This window comes from Phalacrocorax aristotelis, chromosome W (genome assembly GCF_949628215.1).
Source record: "Phalacrocorax aristotelis chromosome W, bGulAri2.1, whole genome shotgun sequence".
NCBI lineage: Eukaryota > Metazoa > Chordata > Aves > Suliformes > Phalacrocoracidae > Phalacrocorax > Phalacrocorax aristotelis.
This window is the reverse complement of record NC_134310.1, coordinates 2,064,133-2,084,940: the sequence shown is the minus strand read 5'-3', so window position 1 is coordinate 2,084,940 and position 20,808 is coordinate 2,064,133. Positions and strand designations below refer to the sequence as shown.

Sequence of the window (20,808 nt, the reverse complement as noted above, 5' to 3'; positions counted from 1 at the left end):
CCTAATGTCATCATCTGTGACGATGAAAGCTTTGCACAGGGGTTGAGATGTGTTAAGCCAGACAGCTGGGTTCTTCTCCACAGCTGCAGAGAGCTGCCCTGTGATAGGTGCAGAACTGGTGTGCAAAGCACTAGCAACAGCTGATAACAGGGTATCGTCGTTGTTACCCGGGCCAACTCCTAAAACACAGATAACCGAATAGTTACCATTCGCATTTCATACGTAACTTCCAGCGGCAGAGCTCTCCTTGGGGCGCGAGGTTATGCATACCCATGATGTAATCGCCACTGGACACACGATTGTATAATCCAAACAGTTAAATGCAAGTGCTTAAAAATGGCTTTGTAATAGCACAGTTCTCATTTAAGTGTAAGTTAGCATTTCAAAAGGCATCTCATTTCTAAAATTGGCTGGCTTTTTTGCTTACATTTCGTTTCTAAAACCAGCTAGGTTTTTTGCTTACACTAACAATTACAATACCATCCATTTTTTTAATCAAGATGATCACATCATAAATGTATCAGTCAAGTATTGAAATAGGTTCTTTGCAGCGTCATGGTATTTTAATCAAGATGATCACATCATAAATTTATTGGTCACGTATTGAAACAGCTTCTTTGCAGCTTCATGGTATTAATCCAAACCCGCACGGTCTTTGCTTTAACACTACAAGGCATTAAATTCATTCTGGAAAATAAACACTGGAGATTTTTACAACACTCGAATTCCCAAGAAAATCTCCCAAGCAGTGGAACAAAGCTATTAATTTTGAACTATGACTTGAACATATTTTAGATCAACTTTCACCAATAAGAGTGCAGTTCTGAAGTGTGGTTTATATTAACTATATAAATGAACTAAAAATAAACACAGTTTATGAGGGATTTTGTGAGCAAGAACATTTACAATTTGAAGTTTACTTAATCCAACTGTAAACTGAAAACTTGTTAAGAGCATGAAAAACTCTGTCCTTTTAAAGCGCAAACAACTTTGGGGATCTGAAGCAACTGCAGCAGCCGAACACAATACCTTGAAGACCTTTAGGTAGCTCCATGGATTTTATGATTTGTTCACTGACATCCGACGCGCTGAGGCCTTGTAGCCTCTTCTCCCAGAAAAGCTGAAAGAGAGAAAATGAGATTGCTCATTAGAAATAATAATAAAAAAACCCTAAATCAGCTCATGGAAATAAACAGCATCAGAACAATAAAAGACAGATGGTGCCTAGCAGCTTCCAAAACAATCAACCTAACGGTCACGTAAGCTACCAGAAAGGTAATATCCTGTCTGCTGATGGAATTTTAGCCATCGGGAACGCGCTTGCACGGACTTACGCGGTGTGTGTTAAGGCACTGGAGGCAGCTCTGCACGTTGCGGCAGCGCAGCTGCACCAACACTAGCACTAATCAGGAGCTACGCCACGCCAGGCCTCTGCTGGCTTCATGGCCCGGCCCTTCCCGACGCCGTACAGATCTCTTGACTTATCTGGAAACAGGATCAAATCTTTCCATTTTGAGGAAGATGCATGAACTAAATCCACATTCATTTTACCTTCTACTGCTTTATTAGCTGGGAACATGTTTCCATTTCTCACAGAGACCCATTTCTTGACCTAAGACATTTTTGTTTAATGATACAGATTTCCCTACCCACTCCTATCTTACTGATTCATCCTGATTCATCCTGAAGTTCTGGGCTGGAGATGAGCCACACCTACTCCTTAAAATGGGCCTTTTCTGTTTCGCAAGACAGCAAGGAAAGCTACCTAAAAAGTTAATTTCCGTTCCAAGGGAAGCTACATTTAACAAATAACCTTAATAAGGAGGTATGCAAGAACGTAGCTATGCGATTACCTGCGGAAAAGGCATTCAGAAAGAGCTTGATTTTTCTGCAGAATATGGGGGTGGAAAAAAAAAAAATCATCTATTTCTCTTCATGCCTGCAAGATCCGAGACAAAAACTAGACAAGCAGTTATTCTCTTTCCTAGGAAATTCTTTGTTGCAGCTGAGTACCCAAAAGCCTGAGCTTAAGATAGGGCTTTCGAACGTCACACCCTGCACTAAAACTGGAAGTGAAACAACTAGAGCGTCCTCTTTCATCTTCTGCGGAACCTACACTGCTGGCCACACGACGTCGTAACCGAAGCACTGTACATCAGTGTACAGTGATCACTGTACATCAGGGGTTCTTACTCAGGGAAAAAAAACCAACATTTTTTTCAGTAACAGAGGTAGCAAAGGCAAGGAAAAAAAGCAACAAAGAACATCTACCTTAGCATTAAGAGTATACTAGTGACTGAAAACAAAGCATGCAGTTATGCTAAGAAAAATGCCATATTCTCCACAACATGTCTGTACAGCTTTATAAATCAGTAGGTTGAAGGATACTTGTGTTGCCTGAGAGATTACTATGCTATTTTATAGAGATCAACTTACTCAAGCACTCTTCTCCGGACAACGGGACACACTTGTAACCGAGTTTAGATCTAGAGTGGCTTAGAAAACCCGCCCAGGATCACCTAAGTAAGCTCTTCAACTTTCTTTGCAAACTCTGACTACATTTCACGCGTTCTTGACACCTCTGGTTTGACAGCTTTCTGAAAATACCTGGTGCCTCTTAGGTCTCATTTTACTAGAGCCACTTAAACTTCAAATTCTGCCTGTAAACTTCACTCTCACTCTTAACTAGTATTAATTTCCAACACTCCAACCCAGGTTTGAGATACATTGTTAGTTGAGTAGCAAGACACCTCATTATCTTGTTAAATGTTAAATATTTAGTACCTCCAGTAATTCGCTCCTGCTGTTTACCACCCCAAGAAAGCTCTCTAGATGTCATGCAGCAGTCCTCACTGCTCTAGATGTCTAGGCCGCTAAGCCCCCACCCCAAGAAAGCACTCTAGATGTCATGCAGCAGTCCCCACAGCTCCATGGGTGAGATGGCAGTGCCTTAAAGCTGCCTAGAACACTAAAGAAATCCTTCGTTACAAAGGCAAAGCCAGCAGCTCACTAGCCAAGCTCTAAAAGGAATGTTAGGATTCAGATAAATGAAGTTAAAATAAAATCCTATCAATTCACTATTTCATCACTGTGTTAGCTTCCCATCTTGCTAAAGTCTCTACAAAGCGTATTTATGTTTTCCACTGTTAAAAGAATTCTCCATTCCCTCTCCATCTCATCGACCTTTAGAAATAAACAAAAGGCCCACCAACTCCAAACCCAAGCTATGTTTTTATGTGCTACAGGCAAACATAAGAACAGCCTCTGTTTATTCAGGGTAAAATGAATTGGTCTGCAGCAGCAAATACATCACCAAATACAATCCAGTATTACTGGGGTTGGTTCTTCGGTTCCCTACTCTAACCCAAGACACATCACAGAGGGAAAGAAGGATCAGGAGAACGGTTTGGTAGAGGGTGTGTAGGAATGCAGATGCCTGAGCAGGGGGGAGGGGTGCTTGCAGAAGGACGGCGAACACATATGAAAGCTTAGATTTGGAACGTGTAGCGCAATATTGACTGGGTGGAGCTTCCAACCCAGTACTTACTCAGCTCTTCAGCACTGACTACCAATGCAGGAGAAAGTCAATACAACTATCAACGCCTCAGATGACTCTGAGGTCAATGTCAGGTGGAAAAAAGCACTTGGCGCCGAGACGCGCCTGTTAAAACAAGACTGAAGCGGAGCATATTCCTAGCACAAAGCTTCCAGCGCCGTTCTATATAATTATTTGCAAACGACAATGATTGTGCTCCAAATTTGCATCTCCCCAGATCTCCACCGAGACTGCACAAGCCATTCTTATGAACTTTTTGCTCAGAAATGAATCACAGTGCTAGTGTTTTATTATCAAGTTTGTTCCCCAACCCTTTATGGGTTCTTACGAGTCCTCTCTGAACCCCTGCATCTTACCGAAGATCCTGAGCTGGACCAGACCTGGATGAGTATTTCCCTATCAGCTGCACCAGGAATAGCTATTAAGGCACAGAGAGAGAGAGAAGGCGGCTGCTAATACAGACTCAGAGAAAGCTTTGCTGTTACCCCACTTACACACAAGATGCAGCCATTCCACAGCAATGGAAGCACGCATTCAGGTAGCTGAAAAAGATCAGGCAAGTCTCGATGTACAGAATCTCTGCCCCTGAGGTTACAGCCCTAAAAGTATCTTACATTATTTAACTTGCTCCTCTCTCATCATTAGCGAGACAGGGAATAGAAAGAGAGAAAATAAAGCTCACGTTCACAGGCTTTGTGCCCTGCTAAGCGGAGAAATAGGCACCTAAATTAGGAGCAATTCATAAAAATCCCGTCTAGTTAGACATCAGCATCCACAGCTCACAGCCCAGGCAGGCTGCCCCCTTGGCATTCCTCTCCTGCCCAAAGCCATCTGGCCTTCATAAAACACCAGCAGCCCCTCACACAGCACAAGTGCCTGCAGATACAACCACTCAAATTCAATAAATGCCTGCCAGCACCAGAGGCCACCCTCTGCGTAATAACCTTACATCAGCTCACAGTTCGAGGTTTCCTTGTAAAATGGAGCGAGCTATCCAGACTCTGGGCTTTTCTCAGCCTGAGTACCCTGGAGAGTACCTAATCCCCGAAGCACAGGGCAGGCTGATACGGTCTGATCTTCCTTCCTCCTGCTGAGAATGCACCGGTACAGCCAGAAAAGCAAGATTCATGCCTCCAGGAAAGAAGCATTAGCAAACATGAGACCCTGTTATTCAGTAACTGAGAAGCCTGATGGGACCAGGATAGGAAGGAATGACAGAAGAACCGGATTTCAAGATTCATCATTGTTATGATGTGATATTTCATTACTAATGCAAAATGAATTACCATTCTGAGGATTCATCAGTCAGTTATGGGCGTTCATTCTGTTGGAGGATGAAAAATGGTTGAAGAAAGGGTTATGGAACACACACTGAAAAGAGCCTAAAACCCAGGTCCTTCATTTACCGATGGCTGAGTGTTCTAGATTCAGAAAGACCCAGGAGCCAAGCGCTCCATTTCCTAGGAAATTAATCGATGTGCATTATGCCAAAAGTGATCTCTTACGCAATAATCTCCTGCCGAGCAAGAAACGTATCCCTTACCGCTCAAACTTACTATCCTAAGGGCAGCCCTGTTTTTTCCTGTGACAGAGGAGGCAGCACAGGAATGCAATGCCAAGGTCCCCAGGGTGGAGCAGAATTTTCGCGGCAGAGCTGTAGTACAGCTGTGCTTCTGAAGTTCTTTGTTTGGAGAGTTATAAAATATTGCTTCCTCCATAATTGTTTCTTGTCCAAGAAAAGCTATTTGTGACTAATGGTGAACTATAATCTAACCCGTAATCTCTGTAAAAACACAATCTCCTAAGCAACTATTATTTCTCAATCAGACAACAAAGAAATGATAGATTAGCCTCCCCATTGCAAGAACCACCAAATACAAACATATTATGAGCTGCTCCTTTTCCTTAGATAAATAAAAGTCTATTTGCAGTTGCTCAAGCAGTGGAAGCCAGCAGGAAATTTTTGCTGGAAAGGTATCCATTCCAATTCTATTACTTTTTAAAAGAAAAGCACATATGGTCTTAACATTCAAACATTCTTGGAGGGTGACTGGTTTATACATAGATCAATCAATCAAGAATCTCAAATTTCATCCGCCATTTACTATTGACAGAGTATTGAAAATACTATAGATGTCAACAGAACGGTGTCCTTGACTGGCCACACAGAAGGACGGACAATGATGCTGGTGTTGGTGAATTCAGAGATTTGTTTTCTGAGCTGGTTTCTTCTATTCAGACAGCTACGGACACCCGCTCGTAACTTGCAGCTGCAGTCAGGAAAGGCTACCGCCGCGTTGAGAAGTACGATGGACACAGCACCTTAACAGCACTGTCACAACTCCAGGTAGCAGCCTCGGCATCTTCCCAGACCTCTGGAACCGCACGTATTTTCACGCTGCCTGCGGATGCGTTAGACCTGGTACGCGAGCCAATTAAAAGTTAGTCGTGTCTACAGGAAATACAGACAGCATCAATATTGTGCCGCACACACAGCCTGCAATTCCGTTATGTTTTAAAATGTGTTTTAAAGGCTGAGTGAGACCAGCATGCACGTTACCGTTTGGGAAACTGCTTGAGTGATTGACGCTGCAGGCAGTTGAAGGAGGAAATATGATTAAAGAAAGGTCTTTTCAAAGTCTCCATGGAAGAATTTAAAAGGAATGAGAATTTCTCCAGAGAACTGGAAAACTTCTTTCCTCTTTCTATATCCAGTTGCTGAGTCGCTCAGCTCTGCTGCGCCCGTAATTGCCAATCAAAATGTCAGTGTTCCTTTAGTTGCCTGGGAGAGGGAGATGAAATTTAACAATCTCATTGTGTTCCTTCCATTCCTCTTTTTGATAATTCTAATGGATACTAACCAAGAAGCTTAAGTTTTCCAACCCTATCTGATTTTAGATTCCAATCCTTTAAGTTGATCCACAGGAAATAAAATCACATCTATTTGACAAAATACAAAGTGCTAAGAGCTGAATACGTCTTTCTTGTTAAGAACTGTTCACAAGAAGACATGCATAAAATGACATCCTGAAATTTTTCTCGTAAATTAGGCTTTTTAGACCGTACATATCTTACGCCAAAAAATTACTATGGTCAGATTTAATTTGTCATATACAATCCTACTCAATAAACCATTACAATACAATCCACTGCAAATATATAGGACGGTAAGGATTAAAGAGACTTGCAAATCAATTTTTAAGAGTACTTCTGGCCTACAGACAGCTGATGTTATAGGTAAATGTATCAGCTTTATCCTAAAGTGTTTTTGAAAAGTAAATACCCTCAGATTTATCCTAAGGTGGTTTTTAAAGGTGGTTGTCTGCCACAGAACTAGAGGAATCAGGTCACGTAATACTAACTGACCGCCTGATTTTCTCTGAATGAGCTTTGAAGAGAAGGACAGCCTTCTTTTAAACACCTGAGGTGTGTTTGCGGAACACTTTTAGTCAAACGTATCAGTAAGACACTGAAGTCAATGCTTTGCATATTCAGCATCGTGATCACCACTTACAGTTTTACCGGTATGGTTTCCATTATCCCTACCACCACAATCAACAGTATACAACAGAAGGAACTCGTGATCAGCGGGTCCTCACGAGTCAAAGCTCTCTCAGAGCAGTACCTCAGGTACCACACCTTTGGGGCGCAGGGGTAAATGAGCGAGTTTCGTATTTACCCTGAGAAAGGTCCATAAGCGTGGAACAGTGTGAACCGAGAAGCTCTAACACCTGAAGAAGAGGACAAGTACTCTACGCAGGACGCAGACCTGGACCTCTTGGAGGCACCAGCTGAGCGTAGGTACACAGGGGAGCGATCCGTAAGAAAGAAGTTTGGTTTGCAGCACCATTCTGCTTGATCCAGTTAGGTGCAGAACACTTGACCAGCAAGTTAACTCAAGTTCAGAATGAGGAGCAGCTGAGGGAGCTGGGGAGGTTTAGTCTGGAGGAGGCTGAGGGGAGCCCTTCTCGCTCTCTGCAACTGCCTGAGAGGGGCTGGAGTGAGGGGGTGTGTCGGTCTCTTCTCCCTAGTGACAAGCGATAGGATGAGAGGAAACAGCCTCAAGCTGCGCCAGGGGAAGTTTAGGTTGGACATTAGGAAAAAATTCTTCCCCGAAAGGGCTGTCAGGCCCTGGCACAGGCTGCCCAGGGAGGTGGTGGAGTCTCCATCCCTGGGGGTATTTAGAAGAAGGGGAGACGTGGTGCTTGAGGATATGGTTTAGTGGTGGGCTTGGCAGTGATAGGTTAGCGGTTGGACTTGATGATCTTAAGGGTCTTTTCCAACCTTAACGATTCTATGATTCTATGATTATGTAAAAGATTTACTGCCTATAACGGTTTCAGGTAGTTACAGGATTTCCTCTGCCTCACACTCACTCTTCTCATTGAGGAATACTCAGATCCAGACACACAAGCGGAGCATTAATGTACTGCCCTGAAGTACTGCTACATCTAGTGGCCTTTTTGCTAAATAGGAAGGCAGGAGAAAACAATGTGGTTTTAAGACAATACTCAACACCACCGAAGGGGAACACGACAGTTATAGTTGCATGATTTTTTTTTTGATTCATCATTAATTCCTGTTTCAAATTCAGCAATGTTAATCTGACTTTTTCAAATCCAAATCATAATTCATCGAGAATGAACCCTTAAATCCATCAGGAATATATCATATCTTATTGAAACTTAAACCTAACAGTGGAGAGCAGGCTAAAACGAGAGGGTTTGTTGTTCTTTTTTCCTTTCCTTGCAAGGCCCACTAGCAATGTTTCAGAATTCCTTTTCTTACAGTGGTTTATCAGTGGACTCTGCGGGGGAAAAAAAAACAAAGCCACAGAAATAGTAAGAAAACTTATCTTAAGTCAGCTTATGGAGAGTCAAAATATTTTGAGGAGGTTGATAGTTCACAAACAGATGTTAAAGCACTCTGCGGGAAACTGCAATTGAGGTTGTTACATTTGCTACTTAGGACATACAGATACTCCTATCCTTTGATTAGATAAGCATTCAAGAAATTTCCGTGGACTGACTGGTACTGGTATTCGAACAAAAGCCACAGAAAGGAAGAATACTGATAGGTTAGGAGGGGAGAAGTCTAAGTGAGTACCACAAGACCCTTCAGAGCATGCGTGCATACACACAGAGCTCAAGTTCTGACACTACGTATTTCCAGGGTTCTCCAGAACATTTCAATTTTTTCCTGGGTAAAGCTCTCCACTCTGATAATCAGCAATCTACAAACCCTTTAAGAATGGCTTTGAAAGCTTTAAGATGCTGTCTTGCAGAGCTGTTGCTTGAAAATAGCTTAGACAACCTCGTGACACTTTGCGTGTACAACTAGCACGCTGAATATATGGAACCAGCAGTTGCCACAAAGATCTAACTGACAGATTTACCTATGCAAAGACCATAGGCAAGCTGTTTTTAGTTTATCTTTCCAAGAATTACCACAGGGTTTACTGCTTAAAGAAGAGCTGCTGCCAAATATCTTCCCTGCCAACACCAATAAGCACGTCTTCTGACTCTCAGGTCATGAAAAAAAAAACTGCTGACGGCCAGAGGAACCACAGTACTCATTTAGTCTCATCGCTGCATAAGGAGGCAGGCCAAAGAGAATTTTCAGGCAGTTCTGGTTAGACCGTCTCTTGAAAAGAGAGGCACAATAAAGTGGATAAAGCTTTCAGAGATGGATATCTAGAGCTACAGAAGCAAGAATCCCTGAAGAGATTTGGGCCAGGGATTGATGGAACAGGGAGGAATGACACTGGAAGTGGTAACTGAGAAAGCTTTATATACAAATAGACCAGCATTCACCTGAATATCCGACGGTCATCTGTTTACAGTCTACATACAGGAAGGTTTGCACACCGGAGTAAGAGAAGGAGATAAGAGTCATATGTGTAAGGACTATTTATGTAAGGAAAATATAGGCTTTATCTGGAGGGGAAGAGAATTCAAAGGTATTTGCAAGGCTGCATTTGTCCAACAATTGTATCTCAAGTGACAGGCGCGCCACGCGGTGCAGGCTTTATCAAGAATAAAGTTTTCCAGCAAGTTCAGCCCTCACCCTCGCTTCTCTACTTTATCTCAACAGATCACATCAAGAAAAGAATTGTTGCTTTCTGAAAACCAAGCAAAGATCTTACCTATTGACTTTTACACTCCAGCTAGCAAGTAAAAACATCAGAATGAGCTGCACACGATGTCCAAACGAGATGTGCACGTGTGTGCATCTATGTACGTGTATATGAACGATGCACGCGATGACTGCAGTTCCTCCATACTTTTGGTTACTAATGCCAAAGAAATATTGATAATTGTGTGATGGAAAACTGTGCGTAAAGAAACCAGATCACTGGGAATTGTTTACGAAAGCTGTCCGTTTGCTTAAGATTCTCCAGCAACTGACAGCACACTGCCTACATTAAATCGCTTAGTTCCAGATTTGTTAATGAAAACTGAAAACTCAAATTTTTATACAAAAACAACTGTAACAACCGATTCTCTCCCTTTCCCAAGTGTCCTACCTCCGTCTATCATCACCGCTCAGAAACACAACAACCCAGAAAACAGCTCAAGGCAGCGTTCTAGCTCGGGGAAAAGCAAGAGTCAGACACACCAAGATTTGCTTTGCTAGTAGTTATGTAAGATTAACTACGCCACATTCAATGCAAACAGAGCTACCGCTTCTCCCACACGAAGTATGTCAATACAGAATAAGAATAGTGTTTAAAGGGTCCTTTTCCAAAGACATGCTGTTGCAAGAAAGGAGAAAAGAATTTGATTGAAAAAGAATGCTGACACAGTGATCAGCAGGCGACGACTTCTTGAGGATCTTGCTATAGCTTAAGCTTAACCCGTCAGAAACCATCTTAAGGAGGCAAAGATTTAAGTTGGGTAGGTTTGACGATAGCCTATTCTGCAAATCGTTACTGGAGGGTCATTGTCAAAAGACAAGGGATGTATTCCCGAAGACTTCAGGTGCTGTGTATTTGAAGAAAAGATTCTGGAAGAAAGCAAACAGGGTGGAAATAGGCAAACACGAAAGGGTTTGGAATCTGTCAAGATATGAATTGCCAGACACCCACTTCTCTTGCCACCAAGGTGCTGTAACTTTCATACACTTTGGTGATTATTACTGGTTCCGCGGACACGACCAAAAGGAAATTCCTGACACACAAAGTGTAGTAGTTCAAAAGGAAACCCCAAAGAATGTGGAGAGAATCAATAGACACATGCAATTATGCATCTTTTAGATCTGAACGTGATACACTTACACGGCCCCTGTTGAACTTCATGGGACCAACAGTGAGGTTAGCTGAGGCCTTCAAATCTTGCTAAAAGACATCTCAACGAGATGATCCGATACGGCTCGATATTTCTTCTTTTTCTTTCTCACCTGAATTTAGAGGATGCAGAGTCTAAATTCCTTATGTTATTTCTTACAAGAACAGCATTCAAGGTGTTTGAAAGTGCAATATTAGAGACAGCTCGAGTTTCAAAGGAAATGTTAAAAGTTAGTGACATACGAGCGCACAAAACTTTGAACGTGCCCCTGCCTTTTCTTCTCAACCCTGCGCTCCTAAGACAGAAAAAGGTGTTTCAATTTGATGCTAGTAAGGCTATGACTCAAAAAATAGAAGTCAGACTTAAAAACAATACCTCACTCCAAAACACACTACGTTATCTGGCCGACCGTTCATTCATTAACTAGATTTCCGTTTCTTCTCAGCTCCCTCCTCCCCATAAAAAGGAAACCAAAAAAGCAGTGTGTGAACAGGCGGTCTCTCACTGACACAAAGAAAAGCAGCTAAAGGAGGACTTGCGTGAGGTGAGTTTATGTTACCGTGTTTTGTATTTACAGTAGTATTAGAGTGAAAAAGAGGGATTTAAAATACAATTTTTTATTGATTTTCCACAAAGTTCTTCTATCTAAAAAAGATATTGCTTCTCGATGGTAACCGTGTATTTTATAAACTTCTATTAAGAAGCTGCACGACATTTTTTATTTACATTTGATGTCCAGTTGTGACCGTACAGCATGTATCTGAATTTCAAGGGGAATATGGTAATCAAATATGAAGGAAGTTTTGGATTAAGAAGAATTAACCTCCATATGAACTGTTATTTCTGTGGGTTTTTTTAAACTGTATGTATTACACACATTTCTGGAAGTAACCTTCAAGACAGGAATCCTCACCCGTAACTGAAGCACAGCTGAAAACAAGCGCGTTTTCAGCTTGTTTCAACTTTCTGAGCAGTAACACTGGGAACAGCCTGATTCTTACCTGTCGTGGCTGCTCTGTCACTCGCTGCGGATCAGACCTTACTTTGTTACTCGGATGATTGGTAACTTTGGTGACCGGTTGTTTGAAAATTGACGCAGTTTGCCTGATTGGTAAAGTTGTATTTAAGTCTGGCTTTCCCTGTTAAAAAAAGAAAAAAAAAAAGTGAATTAACAAAAAATGATACAGAAAAATTACACAAAGTATTGTTGGATTAACTCCCTCCTACTGATGTGCAAAAGAAGGAGTCTATTTTTGGAGTCAAGATTTCCCTTAAATGCTGTACTTAACTAACCTTTGCAGTCAACCATTTTAAAGGAAGGGAAAAAAAAAAAGTAACATTTAACTGGTTCCACACATTTCCACCTTCCTGGGAAGACTCAAACTGCTTGAAAGTCCATCTTTTCTTCCATTAAAATATATATGTTAATTGTGCAAGTGACTTACATTCTGAAAAGAGACAGCTTCACCATCAGATGTCAAAATGAAGCCCCCATAGCTTCACGAAACTGTGTTCGTAGCCAGCAGTTTATAGAGTTCCAAGTCTTAAAGAACAGCAACTTCCCACCGAACTTTGGTCACAAATTTCCTAAGCAATTCCTACATCAAACAACCCTTAATTAAGTGCAGCAATTTATTCTGGAATGAAATTAAAACTGTATCAGCTTTAACAAAACCTTTTGGCAAAGCTAGTTTTTATCAGGTTTGTGAACTGATGATTCCCAGGCATCAGATATAACTTTACCAATAACATCTTGTCCCACATCACACCCTCGGGCCCTTGGAGATACCAATGCCTGAACCCCTCTCTGCAGCCACAACCCCAGAAGTATTTGGGGTGGAGGAATGGAATTCTCCCATAACCTCCAAGACTGGTGAAGAAAGAAAAAGATATCTCACCACCTGCACACCATTCCAACTCTTCTAAATCTGTCCCTCTCCCCGAAAGCAGACTGCCAGTTTGAAGTGCTGTGCCACCAGAACAGCACCTTACAGCTTCTCCTTTGTAATCCCATTTCCTCCAAGTCCTGAAGGCATACTTTCAGTCTCTTCTACCCTTGCATTTTGCCTGGTATTTTTCTTAACAACTGAAATATTTCCCTTTTTTCTTCTCCCCAAGGTTACAAAGGTGTGACTGAGAAGACATGTGATTATATCCACACAAGACAGACACTGAAAATAAATATCCCATGATACGTATTTTCCCACTGAACATGTATCAAAAAGCTTGTTCTCTATTTTGCAGGACAGGGCTAAGCACTTCAACACATGAACAGCCATATCTAGCTTCTGACAAAGAAAAATGGTTAAGCTTTTGCTTTTTAAAAGTTTACTTCTACTCATTCAAAAGGAAGAAAAATAAGCTCTTATGCAATGTTTTAGATCTCAGAAGTTTTGTAACTGGCTGTGAGATCATAGCTCAAAGTTACACAGTGAACATCGATATTAGACTCCAAAGATGGTGTTACAAGAGTTTTTCGTTAGGATTTACTCAGACGTCTAATTTGGTGACAAAAAGTAATCTCGATCTTCACATCCTCCGTATTTAGATTATACAGTTTGGACTACACGACTTCATAAAAGAGACTACGTTAAGAACCAGAGAGCACATCCTTGTTTAAAAATTGTTCGTTCCTAAGCTGAACACGCTGGAATTCCAGATGATGAAAATCAGAATACTGATTATAGATATTCTGTATAAAAATGAAATTAAAAATCTGATGAGAGGCTTAGGCTTATTAAGCAATAAGCTTTCTCCTCACTGCATCTGTCTCAGATTAAATTCTTATTTTAACAGTGCATATCCCTCTTTCAGAGCTTTGCTAGAGCAGCCTGACAGGGCATTTCCTCCATCATCAGAACGTCCTGTATTTTAGCACACCGCTGTTATTGCAAGGTGGGTGGCTGATGGGAAAGGGAGTGCAAAGTCCTTCATCCTGTATGTGCACAGCGCGTTATCCAGAAACTAACAGTAAAGAGAATATTATCTGTGTGCTCCACAGAAAGTAATTTTCATTATGAAGACCATACGGGCAAGCCACTTCATCCCAGGGTACATCCTTGCGCACTACAGCGGTGGTTATATCGGCTGCTCCCACCCAACTATTGGATTCGTCTGTTGGGTGCGGGGAGAGGCAAGGGAGGAGCTCTTTCTATAGCCTCGCCAGGATGACACGGTGCTATGACATCCTTCCTGGTATTAAAAATGAGAAATTCCTCCATGTAATTTTAAGGAATGTAATTGTTAGGAAGGAGCAACAGAATAACGCTTCGTGTGTATCTAGGCATCTCAACCTAAATGATAGTTTTAAAATTTCAGGCCTCAATTTTTCATGCAGATGGTAAAGGAGGTGATTTATCAGGAGTCCTGCGCATAACCTTAGCTGTTCAGCACTATGACACAATTCATATACTCCTCTATAAGTTAGTGCTGTAGCATTTTGGGATTCCTTGCTCATGCTGACTTGCTCACCCTCATGAGAGCCAAAAGAGTTTTCCAGACCAAGAGAAGAAACACGCTAGAACGTACAGGTGAATTCGGAAAGACTTCTAGAAATCTGTTCTTTCCAACAGGAGCGATTCTGATCACAGGTCTTCTCTTCTTTAAATATACCTTGTTATTTTATAGGTCCCCTTTCTTCAGCATTTCCAGGTAGCAGTTAACGCATTAAAATATAATAAGGCTAAACCCACGAATTCCGATGGAAGTTTTCCTCAGAAATTCAGGCACCTATCATTTCTGGTTTATAAACTTAGAGCCAGAAGCCAACCAGTCTCCATGTCTAGCAATATTACCGCTTGCAGATGGGAAAAGCAGCACATCTCCAGCTCTATCCCTAATACGCTGTTGATTCTTGTCTAACTGGGACCAGGGTTTCCATGACCAGAGCAAACAGCAGCAGAGCACAAGTACTTCTGCCTGACTATACTGAATAGTTCTAACCAACCAGAGAAATTACCATTCAATTAGCCTGGAAGCCGTAAGACCTTTTTACGCAATGCAGAAGTGAGTGTCTAAACTTATAAATAAATCTAAACATCAGTCTTTTCCTGATGTTCCACCCAGGTGGTCCCAGTCCACCAGAAAAATACTCCCAGATACTTTGGTCATTGCTTTTAGTGCGTGCTTTGCATGGTGGAACCTGGTTATGGGCTCTGGTTTTTTTCCCCCACTGATGATGACAACAGCAAGTCTAACATTAGCCTTTTTCATATATAATGTATGTTTTCATACATAATTAAAGCATCTCTGATGCGCACAGAATCACCAAGCAGAGCTAGATGGTAATTGCCTGTACATAAATTTGCACAAAGTATTTTGACAATGAACTTTCCTCATGCCACGTAACACAATTCACACCAGGACCTTGATAGACCTTGCCTATCCTATGAGCTTCGCATTCCCTGATCTTGTGACATCGAGTTCAAAGTAGTATTTGAAGCTTTGAAGTCCACGCCCCCAGGGCATTCTGTGCAGTAGCATCAGCAGTAGTGGTAAAATAGCTATTAAAACTGACAAAACCAATAATATTACAGAGCCATCTGCCATATGGGAGATAAATCTGGTCTAACAAACTTTTCTGGAACAAAGGTCTTCGTTTCAAGTTAATGACGAATATTTGCAGGTCCCTTCTGGCCAGTGATGGGTGTTAAAGAGAAGTTAAAAAATAAATCCATAAAACTTAGAAAAATAAAAAGGGAGATTTCTTTGGGCAGTGTGAGAAATTAAGAAAATTCAGCTACATTCATGACATGGCCCCTGAATTAAAGCGAAACCCTGATGAGTTATAAACTGTGCAGGAAATACAGGTTTAAGGGCTAGATGTCCCGTATACTCTTTATCAAGGCTACATACCAGAAAATGTTCAGTAGGATAAACTGTTTAAACCAAGAAGAGATCAATTCCTACATACTGTAATCATAATCTTACTACTTTCCTAATTTATTTCCTTTCTAATCATAGTCACATCTGGGCTTTCTGATCTCATCCTAAATAAAGAGTCTCTCTCATTTGAGGCACTGAGTTTTTGAACACCAGAAATAAACTCTTCAGCACTGAAACTCACTAGGCTCACCCGTCTCCGGCAGGTCTTCAGATGTACAGGGAAAAAAAAAATATCACACGTTAACAGGAAGCGACTGATATTCAGAGAAACCCTTTTCACAAAAAATCATAAGCTGGCCAGATAAAGGATTTATTTATGGCAAAGGAAAAGCTTCCAGTACGTCCTAATAGAAATAAGTAACAAAGATCCCTGCAGCCAACACCTCTGCTGAAGAACAGAAAGCTCTTTTGAGCTTTCCAGAAAGAAGACGCTACCTGCATATTTCAAACGGTCAGACACAGATTACTTCACTGCAGATGGCGATTAAGCTCACAATATTCAGTTTTAGGCACACCTGCAAAACTCCAGCCTGCAGAAACACAGACATACTATGGGCTTTTCCATTGCTTGACAGCTATCACAAAACAAAATCTCTTCTTACTCTGGGAACTACAGCAATCTATCAGCTAGCAGAAATATCAATGTTCCCTGCTCATTTTTACTCCTGAGGAGTATTTTATGCTCCCACAACAGTTTCCAAAAGAATTTCAGTCCACTACCCTTCCAAAGACATGTATTTCCAGAAGCATCCATGTGCCCCAGACATAAAAACATTTTAAAACAACTCAGCAATATATTTCCAGGCCGTTCAAATCCTTTAACCTAAGAAGTCACTTATAACCAGACAGCATGTTATACCAGTAGTCACTGCTAGGTTTTCTTCTCCATAGAAAGAAACTGTAAGCGTATTTTCATAAGCACAGCAGTATGTTGTATCTACTGGATTTGTATTCAGTTGTATTCCTTATTTCATTGCCTCTCCAAAAGCACTTCAAATAAATAAACTCACTCAATTTGCAAGTGAAATGGAAAAACGGTTAAACAGAAAACAATGGCAAGATCAGTACAGGTTGAAGCAAAATTCCTCTTGCGGCTCTACCATAAATAAACCTATCAAATATATGCCTTTATTGCCAATACCAAAAGGTCAGTAAGGGTGCACAACGCTAAGACTGGAGATAAGTCTTTTGCTAGAAGAATATTTCCATCTCGTTTACACTGTTGTATATTAACATCACAAAATGAAGGGCATTCATTAGTGTATGCTATCCTCGGTTCCATTTTAAGCCAGGCGGCATTAACATGCCAGCCTTGACACTGACTTCTAGTCTGCTAACGATGAGAATCTGAAAAGTCAGAAGTTTGGCAAGGCAGCGTTGCCATCCACCAGCTGCATAAATCTAACTGCCTCGACACGTCCGAGGATGAAGACTCAAGTATATTTTGATATTCCTTCTTGAAACATAAGGGGAGCCAAAGAATTTAGAGACATTTGTGGTAAATTGTTTGTACAAAAACAAAACAACCCATAAAATAGGAGCAAGTTTATACACAAACTCGCCTGTGCAAGCCTGGCTTTTATGGCCCCCCAGCAGCACAGCTGCAAGGATGGCTAGAAGACAACCACAACCAATCTGTTTCAGTGGAACTCTGTGGAAGAAAACATAAACTTCAGGAATAAGTTAAGATCTCATTTTTAACTGTCACAGGAATACTGCCGAAATTCTTGAAAGCTCATGAATTACGGATTCAGTCACTTAGAAATAATAAATGTTATTTAACCTAAAAAAAAAAAACCCAAAAGGTATTTTTTTCTAATCTTGTCTTTAACACAGCCAATGTGAGCAACACCCAAGTAATCGAAGATCACAGGAATATGAAGTGAGCACAGACTCATCTCAATTTTATACACCAAATTTTGTAAGCTCTGCTCATGCCAAAAGCCTAACTGAAAACTTTCTTTGGACCACCCCCAAATGTTATATTATTTGAAAGCCTCACATCTGTGGGAAGAAAACATTAAATAATTCGAACAGATGCTTTAACTAAAAAAAATCAGCACGAAACATGTGGTTCACGCATTACAAATGGCAGATGACAAAAAAACATCAGTGCACAAGACACGGCTGTAACTTGCTAGGTATTTTCATACACTACGGTACGGTAAGAAATCCTGAAGAATAAAACACTTTTAAAAGAAAACATTGCAGGTTGTTACAGAAATCCTTTCAAACTGTTGTATGAGGTTTCTAAAGTTTCTCCGGGAACATATTATTTGACAGCCAGCTAAATTTGCCCTGTCCCAATGGGCTACATCAGTTACTTCACTTCTGCATGCTTCAGCCTTCGATTTTTCATCTACTATACACATTTTCTTTAGTATTCACTGTGGTTCGAAACAGACAATAAGGGAACAATTGGATCAATTGAGAAAGGCCCAATCTTAAACAGAAAAAAACCTGGCCTTGTTAGGCTACACAGCTGTACACAGACATCCAGGTTTGTATAGGTAAATACATTTGCCTCAGAAAACAAGCTTCCTGGCACATACCGCACACATTAAAAATGCAACTATTTCATCTCAGAACAGGAAGATGAACATAGCAACCTGAAGCCCTGCACAGGAAAATCCCTTGGCGTCAACAGTCCTAACTTTTCCCATTTAGAAGAATATCGTTCAGGTAGAAGACCGGCACTGAGGCCCTTAGTCCCAAGCCAACTCCTGAATTACTCAAACTTTTGATTCACGCTTAACCTCACCTTGATATTTTCCTGGTAGCAGCAGAGTATTCCTTCCATTTATAAAATTACGCCTCTACCACTACTGAAAATTAAACATACACGTACATCTTAGAAGCGGACTGCATTAAGCAGAAAAGAAATTACTAAATGAACTACAGGAAAGGAAATTCTTAGGATATCCTTAAACACAGTATTTACTAACAAACCTTATTTTGATTGAGAGAATCATTCCTTAGTCTCTGTTTGTTCTTCTGCAATTTACTGGGCATCATCTTTCCCGTTCTGAAGTCAAAACTGCTGAGATCAACAGTGTTTCCCAGGTATCTTGCCAACTGAGGCTTGCTTCTGAACTTCTTACCACTTGGACTAAAAAGAAGAAAACACTTTAGTATGTTTTGTTGTACAAGAGGATACAACCTTGACTTCTTACAACAGGTTTTATACCTTGTGAAATATCTCAAAAGTTTCTGTTATCTTTATTCCATGTGGCATGTTCATTGATGTGGTGGTTAGCGATGGTATGCCTGCCCAACCTCTGCATATCCGCTCCCATCCTTTGCACGGGATTTAATTTCTATGTCGGGCTGTCGGATGCTAGAATACACGATGCCTTGGGAAGCTGGGTTAGCGGCACAGCTAAACCAAACTCCAGTATAAGAAGTGTAAGTGTCAGACTGTGGCCGAGTGCAGGACCCTCTCTGCACAAATTGAAAGACCGTATGCAAGGTTTAAACCGATTGCTAGCTAGGGCCAGCCTAGACTCAACAGCAACCCTTCTCGGCTGTCAAACAGCGAGGCGTTACACAGGTGCGCAGAACTAGGATTTGAGGTGGCGTGACATCTCTTAGCTCTTCAGTCACCAAGGCTGGGGAGCAAAGCCAGGTAAGTAACTGAGCAACAAGCAAGCAAGCAGCAAGCAAGATGATGCAGAGTATGAAACAGGTCCAAAGCTGCAATTGTGTATATAGATCCCACCATGACAAACGGAATCAGTTGTAGGGAGGTTACTTAAATCATCTTCATTTGGAATTAGGGAATTATTACTACCCCAAAGTCCCAGCTGATGTTTGGAGTTACATCAGCAAATATCCAATTTCCAGTTACCCTAAGGAAGTGGTAAGTCCATCAACCTTTACATCACAGAGCTTTCTATCCCCTCATCTCTACTTTGTTCTCAAGCACCCAGAACACAGCCACACACACTGTCTGCACTAAATATACATTTAATCCATGCATATTTTCACTGACCTCGCTGGGGCTTCCTGTAGAGCTACCAACCAGTCTGCGTGCCCTGTGCGCAAGTCATTGCTCATACACACCTTACTGACAAAAAGATAGATAGATAGATAGATAGATAGATATACATAGTTTGTTTCACTGTAAGGGGCAACAGTGCTGCCCCCAGACTTAAAAGGTCGGTAGGAAATCAAGTGGCAAGAACTGCTATGTGAAACTCAGACTGCAACGCCAGTTTGTGATAGGCTCTCAGTACAGAAAGCCCTGAAAATGGCTAAATACCCGTCACATGAAGCCAACGGTCCCTTGGTCTAATGCAAATTTCTATCCAGTGAAACAAGCCAAGAGTCAAAATCCTCCTGACTACCGAAACCTAAAACGTTAACTGAGCTCAGAGAGTTTTCCACACCACTTCCTTTCTGCAGAAAACTACTGAAGATTTTTGTTTTCTTCACTTTTCCAAAGTTTTTTCTTTTTTTTTAACTTAAAAACACCTCGAGGCAAGAACTTCCTCACAGAAGAACATGTATTGAATTCTGGGAAAACCAGCTAATTAAGCCAAACATTTTTCAAAGTCACTTAAATGAATCCAGAAATATGGAAAGACATAATTAACAAGAGGTAAAGGGTGGGAGAAAAAGACTTGAAACAGATCGCAATCTGAAGCTAACCTCCTCAAGGATGGGTGTGGGGGGGAAAAAAACCCCACCACACTTACGTACACACACACCCCACCACAAAACTCTTTTCTACTTCTCGTAAACCAAGAATTGAAGCTATGCTAGAAGCCAAACTAAACACACCACCAGTTTTATTTTAGATAGTGGAGATTAACACCCTGGCTTGTTAATAGTAGGAAAAATTCTGCACTGAAGGTCAGAGGCAGAATAAGTCTGCTGTGGGGGAAGTAAGTTTGCTGTTAAAATAATCTGACCCATTGTCTTGCATGCCTATTCAGGCACCTATAAGGAAAGTTCAGGATAAAACCTCGTCAAGAATTGCTGGCTGCCTAGCTAAATGTCCCTGCTTCCTAATAGACTGGAAGGGCTGAATTTACTGAATAAAGCCTCCTGCCACCAATTGCTTTCCCAGCTTTCCTAATG

At 41.2% G+C, this 20,808-nt stretch overlaps 1 protein-coding gene across 1 annotated transcript in view; it reads right to left on the bottom strand.

The window, feature by feature from the left end:
• MBD2 (methyl-CpG binding domain protein 2) overlaps positions 1-20,808 on the bottom strand; it is a 43,084-nt gene that overhangs the window by 10,308 nt on the left and 11,968 nt on the right. The window contains exons 2-5 of the mRNA XM_075077769.1: positions 18,676-18,835; positions 11,844-11,981; positions 1,030-1,120; positions 2-179 (exon numbers count right to left, since the gene is read on the bottom strand). Coding sequence (XP_074933870.1) covers positions 2-179; positions 1,030-1,120; positions 11,844-11,981; positions 18,676-18,835 — 567 coding nt within the window. The remainder of the gene's footprint in view (position 1; positions 180-1,029; positions 1,121-11,843; positions 11,982-18,675; positions 18,836-20,808) is intronic.